The 17,940-nt window shown below is 42.7% G+C and overlaps 2 protein-coding genes across 2 annotated transcripts in view; both read right to left on the bottom strand.

Annotated features, from left to right (window-relative positions):
• Nucleotides 1-265: 265 nt before the first annotated feature.
• On the bottom strand, nucleotides 266-11,772 carry LOC110086637 (transmembrane protein 182). Its single transcript, XM_020807697.3, has 5 exons — nucleotides 9,397-11,772; nucleotides 7,140-7,260; nucleotides 4,644-4,742; nucleotides 3,525-3,662; nucleotides 266-1,523 (listed from the first exon to the last, which is right to left on the bottom strand). Exons 1-5 carry the CDS (start codon nucleotides 9,547-9,549, stop codon nucleotides 1,294-1,296), a joined length of 741 nt encoding a protein of 246 aa, XP_020663356.3. The 5' UTR covers nucleotides 9,550-11,772; the 3' UTR covers nucleotides 266-1,293.
• Nucleotides 10,711-17,940, bottom strand: part of LOC110086650 (sodium/hydrogen exchanger 2) — a 27,551-nt gene continuing 20,321 nt past the window's right edge. Inside the window, exons 11-12 of the mRNA XM_072981229.2 lie at nucleotides 12,985-13,051; nucleotides 10,711-12,053 (exon numbers count right to left, since the gene is read on the bottom strand). Of these exons, the coding sequence (XP_072837330.2) occupies nucleotides 11,914-12,053; nucleotides 12,985-13,051 (207 nt within the window). The 3' untranslated portion in view covers nucleotides 10,711-11,913. The remainder of the gene's footprint in view (nucleotides 12,054-12,984; nucleotides 13,052-17,940) is intronic.

Genomic DNA, 17,940 nt, shown 5'->3' with positions numbered 1-17,940 from the left:
GGGACACAATTTTGTGAAATTTGGGACTCAAATTGTGAAATTTGCAGCAACAGGGAACAACGTATGAGTATTCCCTATCTTGGAAATCCTGAAAAGGGTCACCAATACAGTAAATTGAAATTGTCTTCATGGCACACAATTATCATTATTAATGCAGATATATTGCTATAATATGAGTTCTGTGAGCCAGTGTGGTACAGTGGATAGAGTGATAGATTAGAACACAGGAGATCTGGATTCAAATCCCTTCTTAGCCATGGAAATTCATGGGGGTGTGTAGAAGTGGTGAAGCCATCTCACATACTTTAAAAGCCCCGTTAGGGTCACCATACATTGGCTGTGACATAACAATAGTAAATACTTTAAGATTGTGCTAGGGTCAATTCAGGCCATCTTGTGTGCAGGTTCAAGAGATCAACAGGAGTTGACAGAAGCAAAAGTGTAGCTGGAGAGAAAAGAGGGAGCTTTTATCTTATTTACTTATTTTTTTTAACTTGGTTTGATTTAAAATATTTTTATCCTGCCTTTCTTCTTAAAAAGAACTCAAGGCGGCTTTTAAACACTAGGAAACAAAACAAGACCCTAAGCCTCCATGTTTGCTTGTTTGATTGACTGTAATCAAAGGATGTGTTGAAATTTAGGATTCTTTACAAATATGTAAAACAAAGAAAACACCCCATTAAAAAAGCAAAAAAAATCTTCTGAGCACATCAAGTGTAAAATATTTAAAAGACAGATTGACAGCTATCCTTTAATGCTAATTACAGTTACTTCTTTTTTTAAAAAAAAATTTTAATTAGCATTTACAAATAGAGCTAATGTTATACATCATTCCAGCCATATTTGATTGCCTTTAACAAGGAACAAAGTCAGTTGGGACTTGAAGCTGAATATTTATAACTGATGTTTAATATAATATATTGAAGGCACAACCGTATTTTTGCAGGAAATTTTTAAAATGACTCCTCCCTGTTTTCCCAGAACTGCAATATCCGGGGTACCCTCACAGAGATACATTTTCCAAGATTTCTTGAAGAAACTGCAGTTTCCCAGATTCTTTGTCCTTCGGCATTTTTTTTTAAAAAATTAATGTATGAAAATGGGTCAGCTCTGTAGCTAACACTACATTCCCCGCTAAAATGATCCTCCCACCGTTATTTTATAGCATACTTGGACTAATATGAGTATTAGGACGAGTACCAATACTTCTACAGATACTGTCCAGACGGCAAAGATGTACCGCTCTGGTTCCAGATAGAACATTTCCCTCCTGAATGTTTGGTGCCACTTCTTTTATTCCAGTTCCTTCAGGATAGTGTGACCAACAAGGTAGAAGAGAAGTCCAGACATTAGCACTAAGGGAAGCCCAGCAGCAGCAAACAGGAAGGACCACCCGTAATAAACATTTACAGGAGTGTCATTCATACATCTTTCACTTCTTTCCAAGAGGATGTATTTAGGGAGATCGGCAGCAAATTCCTTCCACATTACAAACATCAGAAGAAGCAAGGCAAACAGAACTCCTGTTTAAGAAAGAAAAGAGAAAGAATATATATAATGCTTGTGAGGTAAAGCATCTTTCTGGGAGGAAAATGTCACTTCTCAGATCAAATTGAATGACAAATATTATAACTCATTCTGCATATGCTGTGATTAGTTTGTCCATCAGATCCCCTTTCATTAAATACCAGTGACCGTGTGGCTTTTGAGACATTCAGAATATTCCATAAGGAATTAGAAAGTTTCTCTCATTTGCTTTTAAATAAGTTTTAAATACAAGAGCAAATGGGAATTGTGAAGGGAAAGTTCCCTTTCCAGGTTGTTTGAGGGGTCGAGGTCAGTACGGCTGCCCATCTTTGTAATATTACCTAGGTATTTGATAAGCAGGGTAGTGTTGATGTTTCGATTGACAATCATAAAATTCTAGAAAAGTGGGGGGAATCAAACTCCCAACCTCTGACTCCACAGGCAGAGACCCAAACCCACTGAGCTATCTACCAGTTATGGCGGATGTTCCTCCTTAATTCTTAGTGGTGTCAGTTAAACTGGTATCAATAGTAACTAACCACACCACCCTTGATCTTAGCCAAAAGGCAGAGAATCAATATTTATTTATTTAAAATATGTTCACCCTGCCTTTCTCCTTAAAAGGATCTGTGGTAAAAAGTAAATTTCCCCTTCATTGTCTCAGAACTCCTCCACTTCCATTTATGAAGGGCCAAGATTCATTTCATCATCAGTTAATGAATGATGTATTTGGGGGAGATGTAAACGGCAGAAGAATCATGTTATGAGCAACCTTCCTCCTTTAGAATCTTATGATGATTATCCAGAGGTTGACTGTACTGCTGACTTCCATCTTGTTGTTCAAGTGAAGGTCACACTTTCGTTTCAACTAAATTGTTCACTAAATTCTGTTTACTGAACAGATTGGTCCTTTCCTGCTCCCCCCACAGCCTTGTGAAACTTCACTGGCTAATTATCGCAACCAGGGGGGTGAACTCCAAACTCTCCTTAGAAATTACAAAACTTGTCCATAATTTGAAAATTATGGGGGAAACGAACCTCCTTTTTTATCTCTTATCTACAAAATCTAATAAAATATCATGAGATGTTGACATCTTTCTTAATGTTTCATAAGAATAAATATGCATGATACATGGGCAGATTATAGCCATGGCCATATAGAACTCTGAATACCTGGAAAACAAGTGGCTTTTCTCGTAAACAAGAGCATATGATCTTGATCTAATACAAAGTATTTCGGATTCCTTGATTTTGCACAGTCAATTAAGAAATGTTACTTTTACAGACAGCCTGCTTCTGTTGGAGAGAAGATCATTAGACCTGCTTTGTTGACATGGATCAACACAGTTTCCCACATTTTTGAACATCACCATCCATTCAAAACTGGCCACGGCAACCCAATATAGTATTACTCCAAGATGTTGCCAGCTATAATGCTTCTGTTGCCCACCTCTACCAAATAACCCCACTTAACAGAAATCTCATGGACACACAAGAGGACTTAAGACACATCAACCCTGGAGCTGGCCATGAGCAAATGAGGGTTTGCGTTGTTGTTACATGGTGCTAAATTACTCCCAACTAGGGCAAGCTAAACAGAGTTTCCAAGGTAGGTAAAATGCTAAAGACAATGTTCACCCTTGCAGTGAATTTGAACCCCGGTCTGTTCAGTCCTGGTCCAACAAGCTATCGAATCAACCACATTGGCTCTAGTGAAGATTTCATACTAATTAACTAAATATGTAGCTGGCTGAATAGCTCAGTGAGTTAGATTTCTGGCTGCAGAGCTAAAGGTTGGGCGTTCAGTTCCCTCTGTGTCTCCAGGGAGAAGAACCAGCCTGTGTGACCTTGGGCAAGCTGTCTATGGAGATGTATTAACTTACAGCACAGCACATCTTAAAGTCACATCCTAAGTAAGTGGCAGAATTTCAACCAGTAATACTGAAGCTGCATCTTCAGAATTTGCTATATCTGGCCTTAATGAACTGGAGGCTTACCTGCAGCCAGAAGGAATCCGCCTCCCACTTTGTAGAACCGTGCGTTGACAAAGGGCACGCCGCACACCAAGAGGAATCCCCCAACAAGGCTAGCAGTCACGCCCAGCACAATGAATGCTGTCCAGAAGCCCCGGTACACTGTGCAAGCAGAAGAGAAGAAAGTTGAGGGGAATGATGGGTAAACATGCCTAATTAACCCTGTGTTCAGAAGAGTATGGAAAATGGCGGTGCGTGACATTCCAGGTTTCATTGATCACCATGGGGCAGTGGGAAGACAGAATTAAGAAGTCCTAAGATGGCCGCCCACCCCCTGGAAGTGCTTTTTGTCAGGTTTACGGAACCACTGCCTCAGAGAGCGCTTATATCAGTGCTTTCCGAGGCCAACGGATACTTGTGGTTTAATGTTGTGTGGTAGCCATGGTGTGCTACAGCCATGATGGAGGCACAAAGGCTGAAATGGGGCAGCCACTGCTTATTTTACAAAGGAACACCCTTTTATTCAAAGGGGTCTTCTTGGCATAAAAAATCCCACTGCTTCGCTTAGTCTGTCACAACTCACATCGGCCAGACGGGATATCAATGAACTGATGGAGAGCACAGGGGTTTAGGTCTCTGGTTGTGGAGCCAGAGTTTGGGCGTTCGATTTCCCCCACTATGGGCCTCCCAAGAGAAGAGCCAGCCTGGGTAGCCTTGGGTAAGCAGCAAAAAGCTTGCCCAGGGTTACACAGAAGAAAGGGGCACTAAACCAGCTCCTCCTTTGTGATCCACCACATAAGCTGGCAGGGTCAATGTTTGCCCTGACATTGCGCTTCCAACCAAGAAAGATGGAAGAATCTTCCCATTGTCATTTTCTGGTCTAGCAAAGCTTCTTGCTGTGGACATTTCAACAATGCCCTCCGCTTTAAGGCATGCATTGTTGTGGTTTAGTCGTTAAGTCGTGTCTGACTCTTTGTGACCCCCATGGACCAGAGCACGCCAGGCCCTCCCGTCTTGCACTGCCTCCTGGAGTTGGGTCAAATTCATGTTGGTCGCTTCGATGACCCTGTCCAACCATCTCGTCCTCGGTCGTCCCCTTCTCCTCTGCATGCATTACTTTCAATTTAATGTGAACATACATACCTGCAGTTGCATCATAGGAGGGATGTGGGTGCGGTCCTAGTGCGATCGGCATAGGGAAGAGGTAGCCATGAATGCAATGTTTAGGATGGGCTTGGCTAGCTGGAGAAGAAACAAAGCAGAGAGGGGAGCTTCAGTTGGCTGGGTCTTCCCATACAAACGGATGAAAAAGGAGACTAGTCTATTATAGCTAGTGAGGTCTCCCCAAGGCTCAGCCCTCCAGTCTGCCCCCTCCAGCCCTCTCCCTGCCTCCTTGCTTACAGTTAGTCCTGGAAATTGGAACTGGCTATGAGTCTACTCCTCGCTCACCCACAGCGTTGTCTTTTCTCACCGGCCAAGGTACATCTGAGCACCTCTATATCATTATAGTACGTGGCTTAAGATCGGTTATAAATAGAGATGGGCACACAGCTGGAAAAGGGCAATTCTTCATAATTCCCATGATTCTCCACTCTCAAAATTCTGTCCAACAGACAGGCACCTTATAGACACCTAAATGCGGCTCACCTGGGAGAAAGGCCTAGACTGGAAGGCTTTGAGGCCGAGCTAGGCCCCCTTGTCCTGTGCTTATCCCAGTTGTAGCTGGGGAGCTTTCTTTTTCGAACAGGAAGCTTGAGAGGAGCTTGGCCTAGCTCAGCTTCAAAGCCTAGCAGTCTAGGCCTTTCTCCCAGGTGAGCCACAGTTAAGTCTCTGCAAGGTATCTGTCAGGTAAAACCCCAAGAATTGAGAATTATAGGACTTCTTGTTGTTTCAAGTTGTTTATGAAGGGACTGTATTTCCATCTCTTTCCCTATATATTGGCCACCATTCACTCTACTTTGATTTCTGGTTGCCTCCATTTTGCTACTATTGTTTAGTTGTTGTTGTTGTTTTTAAATGATCTTATTACGGTAGTAGTTCTCAACAACATCCTTCTCAGGAAGCAGAGGGATCGTTACTGCCAAGGTGTGCCATCAATATTAATGCCACTGAGGCTTATCGTGATGAACAGCAATAGGATGAATGTTAAACAAATTAATTAATGATTATCCACTTTACTTTAAAATGTTTCCCACAGAATGGGGGCACTTCATAATAAATGGACATTCGCTCTTGCTAAGTGACTAATGAAATTTCTACTGCATTAATTATTGCATGGGCAAAAAAAAAAAAAAACCAGCAAAATGAATTTGCTGTGATTGGTCTCATTAATGCAGACACCAAAAGTAATAAAAGATCTGGTGGTTATCAAGTCTATCTGGTGCTGGGGGAATGTGTTTCACGCAATGTTTAATTTGATCATTTGACTTAAGGTAATATCCTGTTATACAACGCATTATAATAATTAGGGTTGGATGGCCCCCATTATTGTATTAATGCTACAACCCAGAATTATCTGCACTTTATCAGCTCGTAGTGGAAATGCAAGATAAGGCCATTAGAAGGCATGGGCTACGATTTTACACACACCTATTGAGTGTCCCAAGGGATATAGCGTAAAAAGAAAGATACACTGAATCTGGAAACACAATCATAATGGCTGAAATCCTGCTGAGTTACATAGTGCATTGCAACTAAAGTAGGCCCATTGAATCAGTGGTGATTTGATGGGTCAATTCATTTTAAAATTGCAGAGCTGGAAGGGACTCTATGAGATGGTCAAGTCCGGCCCTTGTCTAGGAGAACCGGTAGGAGAATCAAATTCCCTACCTCTAGTTCTGAGACCTAAACCACTGAGCTATCAAACGGTTCATTCACCTGTAAGTTCCACTGATTCAATGGACCTATTCTAGTTGTGACTCGCTGCACTAAGCAACAAGATTTCAAGCCCATGTTGCCCATTTCCAAAACCAGAAATTTGGAGGACTGCATCCAAAATCATTTTCCTAAACATTTAACAAGTCATGTGTATGCAATGGGTCTATGGAGTTAGCTGGCTGGATAGCTCAGTATGTCTAAGGAGCCAGGGGTCAAGAGTACAATTACTCAGTGTGCCTCCTGAGAGAAGAGCCAGCCTGTGTGGTCTTTAGCAAACAACCTGGTCCCCTAGTGCCCCCAAAAGAAGGGAGTAGTAAACTACTTCTACATACTCTGTGCCTAGAGCTCTGGAAAAAGTTGTTATAAGTTAGAATCAAGTTGTTGTTATTATTATTAAGTCTTAATTCTTCTAAGCCTCCTTGGGTCCTTATAAGGAGAAAAGTGGGGTAAAAAATTTTAAATACTGTACCGTGTTTTTCTGTATATAAGACTATACTTTTGTTTAAAATCTTTAGACTAAAAATTGAGGGTCATCTTATACACGGAAGTAAGCTGTAGAGAGAACAAAAACAAATGGAGAGGAAAGCAGGGATCAAAGCGATCCTGCAGCGCTTTGAGAAAGTGGGGGTGTCTTATACGCGGAAAAATACAGTAAATAACCCATATAATAAATGATTATAATTGGGACTAATAACTGAATTGAGCAGGTTAGCCGGTGAAGATACACCTTGATATTTTGTTCCAGCTCCCTTCTTTACTCACTAAACCAGAAGTTCCAGATGGTTTCCTTGTAGCCTTCACCAAAAAACCAGCACCGCCAGAAGAAACCTTCGTGGTGAAAAGTAAGGATTCCTGCGTCTTCTTTCCAGTCTTCCCTCCCATCCTATTGTGTGCGTTTTTTAAGCAACAAGGAAATATTCAGAAGCATCGTGGAAATCATGACATTTCATTATCATCCAATTTAGTACAGAAGCTATTTTATTATATTTAGTGGCAGCGTCGCCCTTGTGGTCATCCAGTATTTATTTGTGTTCCACTTTTCCACTAATCATGTCCAGAATGGCTCACACAATATATTAAATAACAATAGGTGTGACTATTGAGAGACAGTAAAAATGATGATACACAACCCTTAGATCAATCAATAAATCCATAAGATGATGTCATACCCTTTTAATTATGCAAGCCGCCTTTGTATAATTATTGTTTTTAGCTTTTAATTGTTGCCTTTTAATAATGTAAGTCACTCTGGGTCCTTTTTAAGGAGGGAGGTGGGGTAAAAATATTTTACATAACTCGTATATAAACTCGGTGTTGTGTGTGTTTGCATAAAACATAACGTTTCGGATTCTCTCCGGCACTTAAAGGCAAATTCTGGAAGGCAGCTGCCTGTAACCTAGGAGTAGGAAATCATCCAAAATAAAAACAAGTGTTGGTGGGATTGCAATAACTGCTTCAAAGAGATTCACAGACTTGAAGAATCATGGAGGAATTTTCATTTCCTAGACCTTTAGCAGCAGTATGGTCACCCGCACCCTGTCCAAAATGCAGACTGTATCCAAAAGGCTCCTTGACTCTTGAAAGTATATCATCATGAAGGCAGGCAACAGTTCAAAAACATCCACCCAAAGCCCATTTATTGGTTACAGAGCTCCAGTAATCATCTTCTGGATCCTTCCCAAATGTTTGGAAAGAACCTGAGAGTCTTATTCAACCAAGGACACTGCTGTGCTTGAAAGGCTGTCAGAGGACAGTCCAAAGATGTGGTTCCCAACCTTGGGTCCCCAGATGTTCTTGGACTGCAACTCTCAGAAGCCTTCGCCTCTAGCAAGGGCTTCTGGGAGTTGTAGTCTAAGAACATCTGGGGAACCCAAGGTCAGGAATCCGTGGTCCAAAGTGTCCTGTCTTCGAAGGTTGCTTCAAAGCCAAAAGAAAAAGTAAACAGATCTCAGAAGAGACGTGATGGTTACTCCTGAAGACACAATGGAGAGAGAAGGTCCACCAGGAGAAGCCACGCTCGCATACCAGAATGCCTACAACCTCAGAGGCCAATCATTTATTTGCCCAGCTTTATATATGGAGAGAGTCTTTCATTTGCAATGGGACTGAAGGAAGTACAGGCAGCTGGCTGGGTAGCTCAAAGAGTTTGGTACCTGGCTGTGGAACCAGAAGTCAAGGGTTCCATTCCCCCACTGTGCCTCCTGGGGAAAGAGCCAGCCTACGTAGCCTTGGGGCCACCCTAGACAACTCCACAGGGCCCCCAGGAGAAGAGAATGGTAAGCCCTCTCTGAGTAATGCTTGCCTAGAAAACTCAAAGGCGAGCTGCCATAAGTCAGAACTGTCCCAATGGCACATCATCATCATCATCATCATCATCATCATCATCATCATCATCATCATCATCAATAACAGTAGCAGTAGTAGTAAAAAATACCAGACACAGTCAATTAACATTATTAAAACATTGGCTGGTATTACATAACAGGTACAAGTTTTAACCAAAAACCTAAGTATCTGTTAAATACCGACACAGTGTGTGTATGTTGTTCCTAATATTGCCGCTTTTTTTGTAGCTCTGATGGTGGTGTGGTGATGATGATGATACAAGTACAGACAGGGTTGTGGCCTTAGCCGATTGCCAAAGGCACCTCGAAGTGAGGAAAATATTTACTTCAGCTTCTCGCCCTTAATCAGGATATCACCCAGTTAGAAACATGGTAGTTGATTAATTATATGGGTGTTCGTTGATTGATTGATTGATTAATCAAACAATCTGCACGCAAATAGGAAAAGACAGGAAGAGAAGTCTTTCTCTTCTTTCTTAAGGCAACAACCACAGGATATTTAAGAGTTAATTAAATCTGAATAGCTCACAGAGGCATACACAGTTGTGCCTTAGTTAAAATCACAACCTCCTAATTTTCCATGCCTTTCCAGCAATATTTTCCCACTAACGACAGTTCTTAATGGGACAGGTGCACATTCGCCAAACGATTTCTCGGTATCGTCATTTCATTACCTCCTTGTTCGGACGCGTGACGTTCTCGGGTTCAAATCCCCCACAAGTCTCCATTGCCAGGAGCCAGTAATCCGTCCCGAAGGACATCAGAAAGAGAAGGACGCCGAGAACTCCTAGAATCCCGGCTAAAAAGGCAGCGATTTTGACCTTCATGGTTGAAAGACCAAGAATGAGAAGGGAGCGCGAATCTTCGCAAAAGAGCCAAGGTAGGGAACGGTGTTGGGATATGAAGACCGAGAGGCAGGAGGGGAGGGGAGCCTGGAGAGAAGAGGCTCTATTTTAAGACACAGAGGACTGGCACCGCGGCGTGCCCGGTGTTCATTTCACAGGGCACTGAGGAGACGGCTATGAAAAGCAAATGACCTGGGGCCGAAAACAGCTGAGGCATTAAGGCCGGGCAACGAATGTGGTCTGCACAGCAACTCAGCCCTGGATTCTGGGGCCAAGAAAAGCCTAAAGCTGGCCGTTCGCATGATCGTAAATCATGTACAGGCATATGGGTGGGCAACTCGTGTCTCCCTGGTGTGGGACTACAACTCCCATCAGATCCTTTCCGGATGATTGTGTCCCGGGTCGAAATGAGTTTTTGCTGATGCCTCAGCACAACCGGCCCATTTCCGGTTGCCTTCAGAAGGAAAGAGGACTAGAACCAGAGGTGGTTTGGGCAAAATTTGAGTTTATTTATAAATATACAAACCGAGCTAAGACGGAAGCCCATCTTATCACCCGGTTGCAAAGGTTACTGGCCCGCAGATCCTCGTCCTCAGAGACGTTTTTGTTGACCCCGGGCTCCTCGGTGTAGATCTGACACACTGCCCCTACTCCTGTAAAACCCAACTCAACGGACAGATGACAGAGAAAACAGCGCTTAGTCCAATTCCTCTCTTCTGCCCCCTACTGGCCACTCACCACACCTTCTCCTTGTTCCATCCTATAACCAGGATGGTGTTTCCATGCGTCCCGTGATAAATGGAGTTGTATACCTGCCCACATTTGGTGCAAAAGTACACCGCTAGAATGTAGCCATGTGATCATCATAATCAGAAAAAAAATCAGTGTGGTTGCTTTATAAAATTATTATAACAGTAACACTATTGCTCTTCATGTAAGTTCAAACGTTCCCTCTCATTGCACCTGCATTTCTAATACACACCTGTACAGTGAGGACTGCAGTATCCGTGGGGGATCGCTTCCAAGCCCCGCCCCCCCAGATGCTAGGAAACACAGAAATATCGAGCTCTATACATTGCATAGTCCCTCTAGTGGCCACATTTAGTAAATACATCCTAGAGATAAACATAAATATTTCTTGGGGGGAGTTATTTAGTATTTTTAAGCCAGCGGATACTGATCCTGAGGATGGGGGGGCATGCTATTGTACACAAAAGAAGACCTCTGCCTCTGAAGCTAGATCATCACAGAGCACCCAGAAAATAAATCCCATTGACCTCAATAAGAATAAATATGCAGATGACTGCATTGTGGAACTTCTTTTCCCATAAGTATCTCTGACCTGGAGGAAGATTTTGTTATAAAAACACTTGGCCTGTGGACAGGTATAATTCTAGCTGGACTATACCTCAGCTGTACTGTCTCGAATCTCAAGGAGGACTCGGCAGAGTTAAAAAATTTTGTGCAGGTCCTAGAATTTCCTGCTGACAATAGTTGGCTAGAGAGTTCTCAGAACTGTCATTCAAAAAAAAAGTAACGTTTCCAAACCCCACAATTCTTGTAAAATGTACTTGCAATGAACAGTATGTCTGCCAATTGTTTTTTTAAAAATAATTTGAATTCAGACCCAGAGCAGACTAAACATATTTCATGAACATATGTGCACCATGATTTCAGTATACAATGGGGTGGGGAATGGTTACAAATGAACATTATACATAACTTGGTCTCTGGCTCCATCTAGTGGCCAGTTCTGGTAATGACACTGTAGAAATATATTCCTCTAGTGAACACTATACAATAGCATGATCTCTCGCTCCATCTAGTGGCCAGTTTTAGTACTTTCATCTTTAGAAATACATGCTTTTAGTTGTAGAAGGGGTAGCCATGTTAGTCTGTGAAAGCATTGCTGGTAAAAGAAAAATAGAAATAAAAGTTTTTTTAAAAAAAGACAAAAACATGGTGGTTTTTGTTCATGAAGAAGTCCACTTCATCTGATATCTCATGTTTTTAGGATTTAATATTTTAATATTTTCAGACCATGGATACTGATCCCATGGATAAAGGGGTTTTCCTGTTTTCCCAGAGCATTTTTGACAGTAGATGAGAATTGACCACACACATCCAACACTTCCTATAATTTATACCAATGATTCCCAGCCTTGCACCCCCAGATGTTTTTGGACTTCAATTCCCAGAAGCCTTCACCACAAGCTATTCTGGCCAGGATTTCTGAGAGTTGTAATCCAAGAACATCTGGTAGACTCAAAGTTGGGAACCACTGATCTATAGGATCAAAACAGAAAGGGGGGGGAAGAGTACAATGGAAAAACCAATCCACGGGTGTCACTTCTCCTCCGAAATGGGACTTTTACTGGTTTCTTGGTCATTAATCCACTGGGGAGCGGCCTGCTGCAGAGGAATGATAAAACCAACGGATCTGGAGCGGTTCGATTTTATATTCGGTGCTTCTCTGGAATGCTTGGCTGTAAAGACAAGACAAGATCTGTGACTGACAGGCATTGTTGTAAGTTGGAGCAAGGTGAAATGCAAGCACCATTTCAATACCAACCCCTCTAAGCTGCCAAATTCCTGCAAAGGCTCTTTTCTGGATTCCTATGACCCATTAGATAAAATCTATGGTGCCAAGGGTAAGGACCCAACTGGTATCTTAGACTCAACAGCAAACCAGAATAATTCAGTTGTCTGAGAAATGAGGACATTTTCATATATATTTACGTTAGATGTGCATTAAAGTACAGTAGAACCTCATATCCGGGGAGGAACAGGTTCCAAGTCCACCTACCCACACAGATGCTGAAAAACATAGATTATAGCGAACTCTATTTTAATGGCAAATGTTATACATGGCATGGTCTCTGGCTCCCTCCAGTGGCCAGTTCTGATAACTTCATATTTATGTATTTCATATTTTTTTCTAGGATTTTTCTTTTAATATTTTTAATATTTTCAGACCATGAGTAAGTGAATCAGCAAATACTGATCCCATGGATAATGGGGTCGTACTGTACATGCTTTTAACTTGGTGAGCCTTTGTAACTGTAAATCATTTGTGAAACTTAATTCATCCATCAGATACACAAAATCTGAACACAATTGCTAATTTACCGCATTTTTCTGTGTATAAGACGCCCCCACTTTTCTTATCCAAAATTAAGAAATCTAAGTGGGGCTTAGCAAGTATAAGGGGAAAGGGATCAAAGCATTGCAGGATCGCTTTGATCCCTGATTTCCCCTCCATTTTTTTTGTTCTCTCCTCAGCTTACTTCTGTGTATAAGACGACCCTTAATTTTTAGTCTAAAGGTTTTAGAGAAAAGTATAGTCTTATACATGGAAAAATATGGTATTCATTCATTGCCTCTGGGGAATCATGCCCCAATTTTTTTCCAACCTACCAGTAAGGGACCTGCACAACCTAGGTCCAGGAGGAGTTCCACCATCCAAGGAAGCGGAGTCAGCTTTCTGCAGTAAAGAAAGAGCATCATGAAATAATTTTAAAATAACTGGGCTGGATAACTGAAGCCAAAAGTACATGATCTGGCTACCAGCAAGACCATCCAAAGTTGCAAAGAGTGGGGTCACTGGCTAATAGGTATAATCGTTGCAATCCATGGAACTGGGCCTTTTGTAGTTAAAATATCATGGCCCAATTATGATGTGAAATCTTAATTTTTTTTTCATGTTTCCCTAAATACCACCTCCATTTTCTTCCTGTCTTCCATACCAGGTTACTAAAATTGTTCTTCGTCCCTGGCCCCATGTTTACATTTTTGAAATTTACATTTTTGTATATGTTCTTCCTCCTGCGATCATTTGTTTACCTGTTTTCCTAGTTCATAAATTTGCACATCCATTTTACTTAATTCACACATTATTACACATGAACTGAAGAATCTTAAAGTTTTCCCCCCCACTCTTATGTCTTCTAGTTATTTGAATTTTTTGTTAAAGTGTGCATAGTTTTGTGCCCCTTAGCTCAGCAGTTAAAGCATCTCACTGCAGAGCCAGAGGTTGAGAGAGTGATTCCTCACTACACCTCCCCACAGAAGAGCCAACCTGTGTAGCCTTGGGCCAGCTGCACAGTCCCAGGAAGGCCCCAGATGAAGGGAATGGGAAACCAGTTTGGGGCATTCTCTAGCTAGAAAACCCTGAAAAAGTTCATCCTAAGTCAGAATTGAGTTGACAGCACATTATTAATATTATTTTTCAAAACACCCCATAAACCCAACAGATGTCTGAATTCTCAAAGCGAAGTATAGTGGTGCCTCGCTTGACGATTACCTTGTTAGATGAGGAAATTGCTTGATGATTAGTTTTTTGCTATTGCGATTGCTAAATAATGATTCAATGGGGTTTTTCTGATTTACGACGATCGGTTCCCTGCTTCAGGAACCGATTTTTCGCTTTACGATGATCAAATACAGCTGATCGTCGGGGTTCAAATTGGCCACCCGCTGTGCAAAATGGCTCCCCGCTGTGCTTTAGGACGGATTCCTCACATTACAGGCACCGGGAAAATGGCCACCCTATGGAGGATCTTCACTGGACGCTGAGGTATTTCGCCCATTGAACGCTTTGAACTGGTTTTCAATGCATTTCAATTGGCTTTTTTGTTTCGCTTGACAAGGATTTCACTTAACAGCGATTTGAATGGAATGAATTATCCTCGTCAGGCGAGGCACCACTGTACGTTTCTTCCCACCAGTTCAGAGGAGATAGGAATTCTACTTCCAAGAATATCAAATCCCATGAGACAGCCAACCTGCCCTATAACAGACCATCCATCAGATGAATGGAGGATGTAAAGGTACGGGCCTATAGCTCATCTTTTCGACTCCTTGTGGTGCAGCCCAGTACAAGCTACTTCCCCCTCCCCTTCTATTCAACACCGCTTAGGCCTCATCCAGAGCACTGTGTCCAGTTCTGAACACTGCACTTTACAAAGATTGCCAACAAACTGGGGCCAATTAAGAGGAGGGCTACAAAAGGGATCAGGGGACTGGAAACCAAGCCCTAGGAAGAAAGACGGAAAGGACAGGGCATGTTAAGCCTTGAGAGAGAGAAAAAAGACAGAAGGAAGAGAAGACAGCACTTTTCAAATACTGGAAAGGCAGTCCTACAGAGGAGGGACAGGAGCTGTTCTGGACCATCCCAGAGTGCAGGACACATAATAATGGGCTCAAACTACAGGCAAGCCGGATTTAGGCTGTAAATCAGGAGAACCGTCTTAACTGTTAGAGCAGTATGACAACGGAACCCATGACCTCAGGAGGCGGGGAGCGCTCCGATGTTGGAAGCGTTCAAGAGAAAATGGGATCACCATTCGTCAGATCTCCTTTGACTTGGATTCCTGCCTTAAGCAAGGGGGTGGAGTGGATAGCCTTATAGGCCCCTTCCAACTCAATTATCCTATAGTTCTAGGCTTCCGAGAGATCATGTGATGTATGGGTGAATCGCACTCTAGCCTGGCCCCAATCGAGGTCCGACCTGGACCTTTTCGGTCCCCCAGCAGGGCAACTAATTTTGGGAACCAGGCTGGAGCACTTCCCTGATGGACAGAAGGGGTCACTCTAAGGGACAGCTTTACCATCCAAGTGACCCTTTGGGGTGCAATCAGACACACACCTTTTTTCTCCCGAGGTAAGGCACAAATATAGTCACCTCTCTGTAATGGCTGGACATGAATGTTCAACAAAGATAGCTTTGGAAAGCAGTCTTGCTTCTGGCAGAGGGACCGAACCGGGTGGTTTATGAAGTCCCTTCCAACTATAATCGCCGGCAATTGTCTTAAAATTGCTGCTAAACGGATGATACAAACAACCATTTGCAATTCTTCCAACCGCTCCGTTCCCACTTGTTTTTTTCCTCTCTCCAAGATAAGAAAGTGGTTTTCTAAAAATACACAAAGCCTGCACGTGGCAGCTTAAAGAGAAGGAGAGAAATGTAATTTAGAGATAGGTGTGTGGTGTGGTGTGTTTTTTTAACTCGATGCAAAGACGTCCAATCTACCTTAGCCACAGCTGCCCAACCTAATCTGGAAAGCTGCACGCCTGCCAACGGTGTGGAATGGGGGGGGGGGATCTTGGCCACTGTACGCAGAGGTGTTCCTTGGCTCTGGACCAAGTCACCAGGAGAGGACTTGTGAGGTAAAGAGACTCATGCTAATGAGCACTCACGTCCTTTGGCTAATCTTCATACCCCCCCCAAAAAAAAACTCCTGTCTGCACATGGAAAGCTTGAATATCTCCTGTGTTTCTGAAGCGGAGTGTTGGCCACGGATGGAGGTGTGATCTGGCACCTCAGGCTCCCAAGCTTGGGCTGCCAAATAACTCTGGATCCCCGTTCAGAATTTTATTTTGCTTTGTTCCTTTCCCGTTGGAACAAGGGACCTCGCTCCCTTCCCCATTGTTTATCAGCGTTGTCACCGTTGTAACCATCGTACGAGTTTGTCGTCGTACAGAAGTTGAAAGACTCCTGAGAAGGTCTTCCAAAATAAGCTTCCGAATGACATTTTGAACGGCGTTCCTAAGCAGCAAAACCTCTCTTTCTGTTCCCCCTCGTTCTTGGACAAGGCGAAAAAAGTCATCCAGAGAAGGTCTACTTTTAAGAGACGAGGGTCTGGAATTCCCTAGACTGCAAACACTGTAATTCTCTATTCTTTTGAGTTCTGCTTATCTTGCAGATACTTTGCAAACGCCCCAATGTGACAAACCTTGGAGAAAACCCTAATTAGTAGGCTTTGAGGTTTCACTAGGCCTAGCTTCAGTTCAGCTTCCTTTTCAGAAAGAAAGCTCCCAGCTAGCACTGGGGCAGGAAGAGGAAGCTTAGGCACAGCTAGGCCTAGCTAAGGAAAAGGTAGGTTCGCTGCTATCATGACTGACCATGGTTTATATAATGATATCCCAAAGCAACCAAAGTTATATCTGCGCACTTTTTCAAATCCTGTATCCTATTGGTGGTAAAATACATTCCGAGGGATTGTTTTTCTAAATTTTGGCGAGGGAAAGAAAATCTCCAGAATTTCTCAGAGGTGATTTTTTTTCTTCCTAAATTCTCCATCCATTCTTCCTCATGAGCATCCTTGATTTGTAATTGATTTGCTTATTACTTTACCTCTAACCTGAATTTCCACAAGATTTTTCAAAGTTCCCTTTCCTTTTGCTCTTGCAAGCATAATTGTAATACCTCCACCTTGTGGTCAAATGAAGAATAAAATTCTACATATGACAGGGCAAAGAGTTAGGATGAGAAATCCACTGTACATTAATGGTTTCTGTTTGGCTTTCTTCTCAGCAAGGTGTGTACAGTGGTGCCTCGCTTAACGAGCGCACCATTTAACAACGAATCCACATAGCAATGTGTTTTTTGCAATCGCTAATACGATCGCATTGCGATGTTTTAGATAGGGAAAACATCACATTGCGATGATCAGTAAGTGTTTTGCTTACCGATCTTCGCATTGCGATGTTTTACAAACAGCTGATCGGCAGTTCCAAAATGGCCGCTGGGTCAACAAAATGGCTGCCCCAGCGTTTTCGCGCCATGCCCTCGCTTACCGGGCAGCAAAAATGGCGGCCGGATGGAGGATTCCCTGCATAGCGGTGAGTTTTTCCCCAATAGGAGTTTAATGTGTTCCTATGGGTTCCCCCCCCCCCCCGCATAGCGACAATCCGGATAGCAACGTTAATCTTGGAATGGATTAACGTCGCTATGCGGGGCACCACTGTATCTGGATCCTACCAATTGAGATGACAAATAAGGCCTGACATGGCAGAACTCTCATCTGTTCAATTATACTTATTCGCCTGAGAAAATGAGGATGTCAGAGCGTGCTTTTCCTCCACTAAACAGCTCTAATACTCAAGTGACCATCATATGCTTAAGTCATGCTGTAGATACAACATCTGCATTCAAATTCAAAGGCAACCCGGACTCTCTGCTCAATGTTCTTTTCCCTATCTTTGTCAATTTGTTACCTTGCGATCTGCTGTTCCCAGCTGTAAGTCATGAAACCTATTTATTCTTTCTACTACTAATGTCTCAGAGTGAGTTAGGGAGACAGTAAGTGCAAGTGAATGAGAAAGGGGTGGACCATCTGGGAACTTGAAGCTATTCTCCTCTGTACTTCTGCTGCGTAGCACAAAGGGGTTTTAACCAGACATCCACAACTCTGCCATATATTGTACACTAAGGCTCTGCTCATGGATCACATGGAATCGTAGTTCTCTAGCTTTAGCCCTCCAAATCCTTTAGACTTCCACTTCCAGAAGCCCCTGCAAGTAAAACCGAGGCCCTATGGTCACGGGGTCCCAAACGTTCATGATCAAAACATCGGAAAGACTAAAGGTTCC

The sequence above is a fragment of the Pogona vitticeps genome, chromosome 11, assembly GCF_051106095.1.
Source record: "Pogona vitticeps strain Pit_001003342236 chromosome 11, PviZW2.1, whole genome shotgun sequence".
NCBI classification, from domain to species: domain Eukaryota; kingdom Metazoa; phylum Chordata; class Lepidosauria; order Squamata; family Agamidae; genus Pogona; species Pogona vitticeps.
This window is presented reverse-complemented; position numbering and strand designations above follow the sequence as displayed.